This window comes from Pezoporus occidentalis, unplaced genomic scaffold, assembly GCF_034315485.1.
Source record: "Pezoporus occidentalis ecotype Australia unplaced genomic scaffold, CSIRO_AGI_Poc_V1 ctg133, whole genome shotgun sequence".
In the NCBI taxonomy this organism is placed as follows: Eukaryota; Metazoa; Chordata; class Aves; order Psittaciformes; family Psittacidae; genus Pezoporus; species Pezoporus occidentalis.
In genome coordinates, this window is record NW_026913136.1 from 2,549,315 (window position 1) to 2,561,655 (window position 12,341).

The window sequence follows — 12,341 nt, forward strand, 5'->3', positions numbered from 1 at the left end:
AGTTCTGATGTTTTGTTTTCCAAAAGGTAGGAAATTATGTCATTGATTTTATCATGTGGATTAGTTGTATTTAGGCTTTGCTCAATTATCTTCTCAGATCTTACTTAAACTACTTACTTGCAGGTGAACCTTTTCTCGTGATTGTCTGGGGACATAACAAGCATGTATGCACTTTATGAAAGATGAGAAAAATTAATTCTAATGCCCTTGATAGAAAATTTTGGAAAATATCCCAAAATCCTGGGAAACATGTTTTTTCCACTTTTTGGAAAGGTCATAGAAGAATTAATAGGACCAGTGGATAACAACCAAGACAGACAGGGGTAGACAGTCTTGTGATTACATTTACTACATTTCAGAGAAGAATTCCTAATATAGATACAAAAATCCCTAGTATTGATACAATGTCTAAGTCTGTAATATATCCTTCTAATATCTATTGGCCTACATGTTTTTAAAATTACTTATTTTGAAAGCTCAGCTAGAGAATGTTTGAAGATTTTTATTTTTTTCCAGTAGGTTGTGGTTATTAAAATCTCTTAAAATATTTGAAATGCAGGACCTTGAAATCTTGAAAGTCTAAACAAATTTTGTGTAGTGAACTTAATCCAGAAGTAATGCAGCTTTTTGTTAGTGGAGAGCTACTGATGAGTATCAAATAAGAATTTGGCCTTTGCAGCAACTTATTTTCACTGATTTTTGGTATTTAAAAAAAGAAATTGGCTGAGGAAGCAAGTAAATGTTATAGTAAAATGCTTCATGTTACAACAGATATGTTTAAATTCTGTGTGATTATTTTCTGTTTAAGATTTTAGCATGAAATGTAGTTTATAATTATACTACGAAGTAATGTTGATTGTTCATTGCCCCGTGTTTTATAGTCTGTTGGAGAGGAATGTTCAAATGCTGCAGCCGATTTCCATGTGCCTGACAAGAACCTGTACAACATGGATCTCAATCAGAAAGAGCACAAGTCTGTAGCAGGGAATAGCCTGGAAACTGCCACTGGTTTTACTAAAAAGGATCTTCTGCCTCTGGATGTTTCGGATACCAACCAAAATGAAAACACAGCAACATGGACTGGATCTCAGAAAACATCAGAAATTGCACTAAGTACGGGCCTTGCTACTACCATGCAGCTGGATCCCACTGGAAAAGTAAAGATTTTTTTTTTTTTTTTAATAGTCATTAAAAAAGAAATCTATGTAAAGACCATATCACACCATAGTATCTCCTCCAGGAATTGATACTGGACAGCAACCATGTATAGTTCTTTCATTATAAATGTACATTAGATGTCATAGCCCACGTCAGATTTGTAACTTTCCAAAACAGGAGATAATTCATGGTGTCTAGATAGTAATCTCTTAGCGTGGCAGTACAGAGGTATATAAAAGTCTGCGCATACCTTACAGCATTAAACTCTCTTGGACAATAGTATGCCCTTTGAGCATATTCCCTGTTAGCCTCTGCAGAAGCGTGGGTGCATGGCTGAAAACCAGGCTTAGGATGCCAAGGAGGAGTGGTGTAACAACCCGTATCCTGCTGTTTGTGCAAGCCTGTTTGGTTCAGCTCACAAGCTGGCCTCTGACACCACAGTGTGCAAACATAATATTCCTTTATATGACAGTCACTGTGATGTGTTTCTTCTGTTCAGTGATTTACTAAGAAATTCTTTAAAGAGCTGCAGTTTCTTGCAACAGTTGTTATTTTAGCACTGCTAAATTGTCAGGCATTTGTGGTAAACAAGTCTGTGAGCTCCTGAATTCAGCCCACTAATTTCAAGAGTGTTACTGATGTCCTTAAATTAAAAGCATACCTTGCGGTAGATGTACTGTATAACCTGCATGAAAACAGAAAATATGTATGTCAGTTTGATCTTTGATGGACTGACTTTTCTGGTGTCTGTATAAGGAATCTGTATCAGTTGTGCACCTAGCTTTTGTAGACGGTATGATTAGTTGAGTTCAGTATGTCCAATTGTATTTTTTATTGCGGTATTCTGATCTCATGTTATTTTCCCCTGTGTTAGGATCAACTGCTTTTGATGGAAAAGAGATGCCCTGTAGCTTTGGAGGGAGTTTCCACAATCCCAAATTCAGTCAAAAATGTGTATGAGAAGACTATCACTATTGCAAAAGGCAATTCAAGTTTAGGTAAGGTAGCTATCATTTTTGTAACCTTTTCAGGAACATGGCTTTCTGTTTTTCTCATATGTTTTCTGTCTTATTATTAAAGATTAAGCATTTTCCTTTTAGTATGGAAAGCGTAATGGGATATTGTTCTTTGCTGCTCTTACCCTGCTTGGCTGTGGTAGCAGTGAATCCATTTCTGTCACTGTGAATACAGAAGTAATGTCTCCAGTATGACTGAGATTTTATTATTTTTTCTCTGTAATGGAGCTTAGTAATTCTTAAATGTTAACATAATAATTTTAGTACATTGTTTTTTAATGTCTGTATCTTTATGTAATATGGGAGAAGAACAAGATACAGCCAAGGAATGTTGTAGAACGCTTTGGCTTAAGAGCCACGGAGCAGAGTTTCAAATGTATGTAGACACAAAATGGTCTTGCTGTCTGAGGATGGTCAGAAGGGTCTAGCAAGCTGTTAGCTTCCTTGCTACAGATTTATACATATGTTTTAAGTGCCTCGGTATTTCTGAAATTCAGATCATTGACACAATTAATAGGTTATGTTTTTAGCTCAGTGATACTGTAATTTTGTAGAGAAATTCAAGTTTTGAGTATCTGCAACTTCCAAAGTATACTGAGTAGAGACACATTTTGGAGTGAATAAGCACAACAGCTGGAAATGTTTTTCAGAGTCCTCTTGTGGACTCTTGTGTGGCCCCAGGCAGGGAGCATGGGGACTGCATCCTCCCAGGACAGTTTCTAGAGCCAGCAGGAGGGAGGCTTTGTGGTGAGAAGCAGTGGTGCTCACCTCCTGTTCATGGCTGGAGTGTTCATTTACTTTGATTTAGGTTCTGGTGCTGTTTCTTCTGGCCAGTTGCATGTCCTTGAAGACTCTGGTGTTGGTAGGGCAGGAGCTTGTGAGGGTGCTGGCTGTTTGCAGTGACTTCACAAATGGTTTTAAGATGGGTTGTCTACAGAACAGGCTGTTCATAAACATCACTCAGGACTCCCTTGCTACGCAGAGGTGGATGGGGTGCTGTGATGCTGTAATTCAGTGGCTGCTTCTGCCTGGTATAAAATACCTTCTGACGGCTGGGTGCTCATTTTGACCCATGTCACCTTCTCCATGATATAGCCAGTCTCCAAACTGGATCAGAAACTGATCTGGTATAAAATCAGCCTCCCCAGAATGTAAAGCTGTAGGCAAGGCTGAGGTGGGTATAAGTTTTGGCTTTTGTTGGTATGAGATGTTTCGGTAACTACTGTCTTTACTGGCTTCATTGCTAGGCTGTGTAAAGTGCAGATCACAGACCAGTTCCAGGCATTTGGATTTTGTTAAAACCAGGTTTGTTTGCAGTAACTTCTTAACTTCATAAAGCAGTCTATATGCATGTCTAGGAGTATTTTAAGTGTAGTGAACATAGAAAGCAAATTTCTTGTCAAGTGTAATACAGCATAAAAAGACAAACTTGGGGCAGGGTGCACACTGGCAGACATTACATGCATGAAAAGTAAGACTGGCCTCTAATACATATGTAGTATGAATGTGAATAATGCTTTCTCCTGGCTTTTGACTGTGGTCTTTTTCTTCCAGTCTCTGTGTGCTCTGGCCTGGGAATCTGCCTGGGCACTGCAACCAATTTATACACATGGCTGCACTGCTTTTAACTTTCATTTTTACAAAAGGAGCTAAATCAAGAGCTGTGAATGATGTTGAGAGCTGCAGCTGCATCAATTATTTCCGTTGAGAGCTGGCACTTCTTTTTTTTCCTTTTTTTCCCATCTACAGCTTGCAATAGCTCTTCAAGAGCAGGCATAGCTGGAGCTCTAACCTTTTGGTTGTGATTTTTAAAAGGTAAGAGGATGGAGGACCCACATGCCAGAAAAGCTGAAATGTCATTGTCCTGTGTGATGCATTTGGCAACTTGACAATGGCATTTGCATTTTTAACCTGAAACTGTAGCTGCCCAAAGTGTGACATCAGCCTTGCAGATCTGTTGTAATGAGATTGTCAGCATAGAAACTGGGGGTGATGTTTTTCTAAAGTGCTGTTACACTGGCCTCAGTAATGTTGTTGTTTGGTACTGGCTTAACCAAGCAGCAAAATTAGGTTCACAACTTCAAACCACATTTCAGCTGTTTTCTTGCTAATTTGCTTTTCTGTGCACACTGCCTGTGTTCTGGTGGAGACCACTCTTGTTGCAGAGTTTTGTTTACATTCACCTATGACTGCATAACCTGTGGGAGCAGATCTCTCAAGAGATGGTTTTTGGAAGGCATATGTGAGTGTAAATGCTGGGGCATCCACTGCAGGATGGCTCTGGTAAATGCCATTGGTGATGTGCTCAACATTGTAACATTACTACTCTGAGAGGTACTTACTACTTTTTCTGATAGCAAGGCAATGTCAGTGGCATTGTGTGTCGGTATCACAGATCTGCGGTACCCATGTTTAAATTACACCTGACCACAGCTGACATAATTTTCTGGCAAATCATAAGTATAAATCTCCAGTCAAAGGTAACACCATATTTTTTTATCAGTTTAATATAAAGTACCATTGTGAAGATGGGTTTTGCAGTTTTTTCAAAAGAGAAATGTGAACTTCCACATACCAAAATAGAGAAGCAGATGTATTTCTGTGTCTAGGAAGCTTACTGGGCCGCTCCTTGCTAGTTAGGGCCACCTTTTAGTACTTCAGACAATTATGTTGATCTCAGCTACGACTGGGTGTGAGGAGCCAACACTATTAAGAGATGTTTATTTCCTGGAAGGAGTCCTAAAAAGCACGAACATCCAGATTAGTGTTGTTTTTTAAATGGTTAATTTTAATTTTTTTCTCTGAGACAGATGTATATATGCAGATGTTCATATGGTTGGCTGAGTCTGAGTAGCTTGGGGTTTATAGCTGCCTTCTGAATTCTGTACAGCCAGTCTGTCTCCCAGGGTCTGAGGTCACAGAGTAAAGTGTTCAGTCTCTGTCTTCTGTAGCTGTGTTTGTATATAAATGGTTAGAATTTTTTTGTAGTCAGTAGTTTTGCTCTGGGTAGCTTTCATCTTCCATTCACAGTCTGGGCAATAAAGTACACATTCACAGTCTGAACAATAAGGTACAGACACACAGCTGCACTCCCAGTGCTTGCTAGCCTGATGTTTACATGCAAAACCAAGAGAGCACATAGCAGAATAGTCACTGCCCCCTTCTCCAGAGGATATTCTCTATAAGGCTCTGTTACTTCACTGGCTTGATCTTGTTAGTAGAGGAAAGCTTTAGCACACAAAAAAGAATAAAAATGAGTTTGGCAGTATTAAGATAGTGGAAGCTGGGTCCACTGGCTAGACGTCCAGAGTGATGGCCTTTCAGCTACTTTTCCATTAGGAAAGAGCTAAGAACTTTTCCTGGAACTGTCTTCAGGGTTGATTTCGTGAGCACCAACTGCCCTGAAAATAATAGTGAGAACTCATGAGCCTAACAACAGTCACAAAAACATGTGAAGTCCCCTTTGGCTTCCCATTGGGAAGGAAGGAGAAGAGCATCTCTCTTATCCCATTAGTGAAAAGAAAGTGGAGTTAAATGTTGTGCATAAACATTAAGAAGTAATGTCTTGCTGTGCCACAGGGTGGAATCATGGTGTATCTTAGGTAGTGGACTGAATCCATCAGTAATGCACAGGCTGTCACAGATGTCAGTACACTCTTCTAGGCCTAAGCAATGGCCCACCTAGGAGGGCAGGAAGGCAACCACTAGGTCAATGGCCTCTTATTCAGGCTTTTTGTTGAAAATAAGTATGTGGTTTGTTGTCCCTACGCTCCTGATGAGAACCATCATAAAATGAATTGACATGTGGTGTATAAACTCAGTAAACCATCCAGAAAAGTGTAAATTTGACTGGTTTAGAAACAATTTAATTACCTTTTTTTATTTTCTGCTTTTTTTATGTTGAGCCTGACATGACACAAGGTAAAGTAATGATGCTAAGATTGTGATTTGTAACTGCGAATTGGAAGGAGGAGACTGCAAGAGAGAGTAAGAGCAATGTTTATAGGCTTGCTGACATTGGCAGGTGGGCTGGCTGGCTTTTGTCTTCCCTGCCATAGGTTGCATTTCTTTTTCAGAGCTAGCTCTCAAAAACATTACTAACTGTTTAATGTGTTTTTCACTATAGGGATGACGGTAAGTTCCAATAAAAATGGCTCAGGAATGATAGTTCGCAGTGTCATCCATGGAGGCTCAATAAGTCGTGATGGACGGATTGGTGTAGGGGACTGCATCCTGTCCATTAATGAAGAGTCAACCACTGACTTAACCAACGCACAAGCCCGGGCTATGCTAAGAAGGCATTCGCTCATTGGACCAGATATAAAGTAGGTAAAGCTAGATGATGAATTGTGGTAGGAAGAGACTAATAATCAAAATTTGGTTATTCATGGAAGTATTCTAAATAATTTTTTTTTGTTTATTTTTACAACTTGAATTTCCCTTTAAGTTACAGCTTCAGATGGATAATTCACCTTCAGATTACAACTTCATGGGGTTGAAAGATAAAATCACTTGTGTGAGAGGCTTCAGACGTTCTAACTAACGTTATCACTGTCACTGGTAAACATGATCATTACTGCCCTGCCTGGTGATGTTGAAGAAATGGTATTAGAGTTTTGCTTTCATAGTATGACTTTTCTAAAGAAAGTGGGGGTTTCCTCAAGGTGTTTGTGTTTCTCAAAGGTGAACTGTCCTGGCCATTGCACAAGTGATTTAATTTCATGGAAATCTTTCTAATGGATTTTGGCTTTAACTGCCAGACAGAAAGTATGACACATGATGTTAATGCAGAAAAGTAAAATTTAAAATGTTTTCAGTACCTCTGTGACAAACAGCAGAAACAGTCTATTTTGTGAAGTCACAAGTTTTTATTAGTACATGCAGAGGAGCTGTTGCACTAGTCCATAAATATCTGCTCTTGGGAGTACTACTTTAAACTTGCGGTAATTAATACAAGTTCTGAAAAATATGCTTGCTTGATGAGAAAGTTTCTTCTTCTCAAGTTCACTGATTTTACAGCACTTTAACTTTCCCTTAAAGTACAGTTTTTTCTAGCTGTCATGGTTATGGAGTTAGCTTTACCCACATACACCATCTAGAAATAAAGCTGTTCCTTAGCTTGTAGACAGTGCTCTAGACACACCAGTGCAGTTCCAGGAATCTAGTGGCTCGTTTTCTCATATGCATGGTAATATGGATTGGGTCAGTTCAGTCCCGGTGCTGTTACAGGTAACTGTGTGGTTTCTGTCAGTTCAAAATGGGCTGCAGGGCATTTGGTTCTTCCACAGAAGTATTCTAGCTTTGAAGAGACCTGGCATTTTGGGAACAGATAGGCAAAGTATTTTCTTTGTGTGTAGTAAGTTTAATTGCCCCATAGTTGTCACAGATTTACGATTATGGTGTAATGCAAGTTTGTTTAAATAATTGGATGTGCTCATATAATGAGTTAGATTATTGTCAATTCTGTAGTCAATATGAGTCGCTGATAAAATGAGACATTGATTTTTATTACAGGCTTTCAAACTCTGACTACCACAACTGAAATCGGTTGGTATGCATGCATGTGTGTATGCATCTGCTCAGATGATACAGCACCATCCTCCTGTGAAGAGTCTTTTATTAGTGTCACAGTTATGTAACCAAACACAGATGTGCTCATTAGTTGTGCTTACCCTTTTATAGCTGCTGCACTTTACACTGCGTGGCTACAAGTTTTGTAGTTTTTTATAGATATGGCAGAAATACCAAAGTCTTGTCTTAGATGTGAATATTCAGATTTTGCAGAGAAAAGTTCATCCCCTTTCTGAAAGACCTTGCAAAAGAAGGGCAGTTGCTATTCATGTTCTTACTAAGATATTTTGTCTTTCATTTTATATTTATGTTCTTTGGTGCATTCCCATGATAAGGATTTAAAGTGAAGCTGGCTTCTGCGCTTTAAAAAATTGAGAGACCAAAACCTGTGGTAGCACCTAAAGGAGTCTATAGCAAGAATAAGGACGATATTTTTGGGCCTACATAGTTTTGATACAAACCTATTCAGGATAATTAAACTTTTCTGTAATTTGTACTTTCAGGAGAGCAGTACAGGATCTCATGAAAAATATTATAGTAAAAACATGTGGGTGATGTCCCAGATCTGAAACTGGAGATGTGAAGCATTATCTTATGTCAGATGTTCATGTTTTCTGAGGGAGATACCCAGCTATGTAGATGTCATTTCAGAGCTAGTGTGGTGCACCGTGATGGAGGATTTGCTGTTTAAGGGCCAGCATTTCTGATGAGCAAGTTGCATCTCTTTGTCTTCTGTGGGAAACAAGGGTGCACAAGCACTCAGATGTGTCTGTCTGCATATCATTCTTCTTTATCCATAAAGGGCTGCAAAGTTGGCGCATTAAGAATGAGCTTTTTTTGGGTAGCAAAGTGCCTGTCAAAAAGTGATTAAGTAGAAATATTTTAATTTCAAAGCTTTATTTCAGTGGCATACATTATTTGCTGAGAAAATATAAACCTGTTCTTACTTGCCACGTAAAGGCTTTGTTTTATTTTATTGAAGGAAATTTGATTTTTGAATAGTTCAAGAACCAGAAATATAAGTTTCAGACTAAGGTATTTATTTTTTTTCCCCTTTGTGTGTAGAAAACCAGATGTGTGGCCATACAGAATGCATTCTGTTTCATTTATCACTCCACCTTGTCAGGAGCTCTTATATTTCTGTAATAATAGCCAGTGTTTTGTGCTCAGCAGCAGCTGCGTGTAACATCTGTCAGATAATTACAGAGCTGAATCAGAATTCACCTGCCAAAAACGTGGGGATGAATTCCTGATCAAGAAATAAAAGATAGATTGCAATTCCATTTTCCATGCTTGTTATTAATCACTGCTATAGAAAATAATAAAGAGCAGATGCTTTCTGGGGGAGGTGTACATGAAGCGGAGGTGGAACGGGGAAAAAAAGAAAACAAAAAGGAGAAAGAAAACAAAAAAAAGCAGCTCACACTTTTAACTACATAAATATGCCTCTCACATTCAGCATGAGACACTGACATTTGTTAACACCATTGTAAAAAGATACTGCCTCATATGCTTCACATTCTAGATCTTCTCCAGCACCTGCTGATGATCAGGCCCTCTGTTATGTGTGAGTATTGGCGATTCAGACACTCATTATGGCTCTATGTTGCAATTTGTCTGTAAAATCATTCCATGCTTTTATGACGTCCATAGTAATGTCAGGTGTATATCCAGATATAGGTACATATTCTCTCTCTTTCTGTGTGTACATGTGGCTGCACATGTTAATGTTTATATACATTTCTTTTAAAAAAGGTATGAGTGTGTGTGGGTATATATGTATGTGTATATTGCTTTAACCTTGAAGATTGGAGCATACTTTTAAGACTGGAATGAAAACACCTGTATTAAAAAATAGTATTGTTAATTTTTTAAAATTTAATCTATGTCAGCCACCCCAGAACATGTTCAGAGCATGTGTATCTGTGTGTCTATGTGTGTGCGTGTGTGTATAAAGGGTTCACAGCTAGAACTGCCATGAGGATGATGTACTGATATCTGGATTAATCTCAGTGTCATATTTTCTGTGGCACTTACATTTTACTTCCTTCATGTATAAAAAGGTTCAAATTAGACCTTAAATATTAACAACAGTAATTTGTCCTGAGCATTCTTCATACTTCGTTATTTGGTTTGTTAGTGTTTCAAGGTTTTGTGTGGCTGTTCAGTCAAGCATGTGATAAATGTTCCTCTGCACTGCATGCGGTTTTGTGTTGACAAGATATTTTCATATGTACACCATTGGTGTTTCCATTGTCGCTGCTTTCACTGCTAGTGCATATTGCTGCTTTCAAGAAAGAAATCCAGAACAGTCTTTACTTCAAGCTGTACAGCTGTGAAAGAGAGGACATGATTAAACCCTGCATATTCTTTCTCTTGAAATTGTTAACTTGAACTTCTCTTGCAGATAAGAAATGCAACACAATGGTAGAGCAGTCATTTACTTGTTTCCTGGTTTCTGTGTCTTCATCCTTAGTTTCTGGCACATGTTTCTATTACTTTCTTCTCTGTGAACATATCAAGGCAATTATCAGTCCCTTTTTCAGGGGCTATTCAGTTGGCTGTTGGATTCTTATTTCCACTTACAGTACAAGAGTCAACAGAGTTGACCAAAGGAGTCCAAAACTTCTTTTGTCTGCTCTTCTCATAATCCCAGTTACACACTGGGATTGTTGTTCAGGATATTCAGAATAATGCTGAATGTCTTCAGACCTCACTGTGACCTCCAAGAAGTGGATTTGAAAATTGTGGCATGTCTGCCGTGAAGTACTAAACAGCAAAAAACTCTTAGCAGATTCAAATTCAAGGGTTTTAGCACACTACAACCTTGCTGCGTGTTACAGAAGGCAGGGCAGGTTAGATAGCCACTGACCAAAGATGATGTTCAGATACACCTATTTCCTAAAACTCTAATTTACAGCAGAACTAGATTTTTTTTTTTATATAACTTTCTCATTTCAGTAATAACATGCAAAGGAGATAGGGCAAGAGTACAGTCACATCAGTAACGCAGCTTAGTTAATAAAAGCAGGTAGGGAAATCTTTGCAGTTAACTGAACTTTGGAAATCACGAGCAAGAAACAAAGGTGAACTTCTACACAGAATATACCTTTTCGTACATTTGACACATGTAGTTTCGTTTTCTCTCCTATGCTGTTTTTTTCAAAACATAAGTAAGTGTTCTGGTTTAGATTTATGAAGTAGCTGACACATTATTGAAATTCATTATTGTAGGTAAGAATGAACAGTTAAAAACATGTTGACTATTTCTTTGTGTGTTTAAAATTAGGCAATTAGAACTGTAGTTAAGCATTAGGATAAAAATAATGTCATTTTCCAAAGAGCTAAAATGTAAAAGCTCCCAGTGATACTATCTAAATTTGACTCCATCTGTGGAAATCAATTAGGTAATTCAATTCAATTTCAAATGCATTTTTTTAAATGGTGGAGTGGAAGTCTTTTCTTCTCAGTTTCTATGCTGTTCACAGAAAGGGAAGCTTAGCTACCTAAGAGAGATTTTTGAGATGTGTTTTTAAGTAGTATATAAAGTTGGTTGAGAGCATACTTTGAGTCATACCTTTTGAGTGTCTCAGCACAATGTCAGTTACTTATTCATATACCAAAAAACAACAGGGTATCAAGTGCATATGGTTTGCCTCCTGCTTACCTGATCTGTAATGTTGATGTTGCATAGAAGTATGAGGTAAAAACTACTACTGCCTTTAAAGCTTGATGCCCTGTGTAGTTGTTCACTGCATGGTCCTTGCACAGAAGGACTGGACAGGAGTTAAAAGATGTTGGACACTCCACTGTCAGTGATCGCTCTCCACTGTCTGCATCCAGGCGGAATCTGGGCATATCTGTTTCATTTTTAGCAAGCTGCCATTGTCTTTCCTGTGCTCTGAACAATAGCTTACAGCTACAGTTAAGCATGAAAGAGATTGTCCAAGCCTCATAGCCAGCAGAAATCTTGCTTGCAGTTCTGGTGTCTTTCCTGCAGCTGTCTTTCAAGGGAAAATACATTATTTCTTACTTTTTCATAGGGTGAAGATTGATGAATTTGATTGGGATAAAATGATGAATGTAACTGGATGAATGACACATTTTCTTTTATCGAAATGCAGCTTGCACATCTTGTGGCTTTTTTTAAAGGCAAGGTATTCTTATAGGCTTAGTGGGTGGTGCTTCTTCAGCAGCATTTGCCCAAAACATAGAATCATAGAATGGTTTGGGTTGGAAGGAACCTTAAAAAACATCTAGTTCCAACCCACCTGCCACAATTAGGGGCGCCTTACATTGAGTGTTTTGTGACCATACTGCTAGCACTTTGCTATAGTTCAACACATGTGGAGTTGGAGATGGTTGAGAAATAGTAGTGATTATTTTCAAAATCTCTTTTTCGTCTTCTTTCCATTTTCCTGCTAGGGCTTTGCAGAATAAATGCTATGTATCTTGCATATTTCCCAGTGCTGGGAAGTCCTTAGGGAACACAGATTACAGTCAGTGACTTGCTGAGTGTTTGTTCCCTAGTGTATGTTAACTCCCCAGCATTTAAAGATGAAAACACTGTATGTCAAGCACATAACACCTCTGTGT

At 38.4% G+C, this 12,341-nt stretch overlaps 1 protein-coding gene across 18 annotated transcripts in view; it reads left to right on the forward strand.

Moving 5' to 3' along the window:
• MPDZ (multiple PDZ domain crumbs cell polarity complex component) overlaps positions 1–12,341 on the forward strand; it is a 96,956-nt gene that overhangs the window by 46,591 nt on the left and 38,024 nt on the right. For 12 of the 18 annotated variants that reach the window (XM_062609019.1, XM_062609018.1, XM_062609020.1 and 9 more), the window contains 4 exons: positions 882–1,157; positions 2,033–2,156; positions 6,301–6,499; positions 9,271–9,312. In XM_062609019.1, coding sequence (XP_062465003.1) covers positions 882–1,157; positions 2,033–2,156; positions 6,301–6,499; positions 9,271–9,312 — 641 coding nt within the window. The remainder of the gene's footprint in view (positions 1–881; positions 1,158–2,032; positions 2,157–6,300; positions 6,500–9,270; positions 9,313–12,341) is intronic. The other 6 variants (XM_062609023.1, XM_062609024.1, XM_062609030.1 and 3 more) reach the window with 1 other exon arrangement.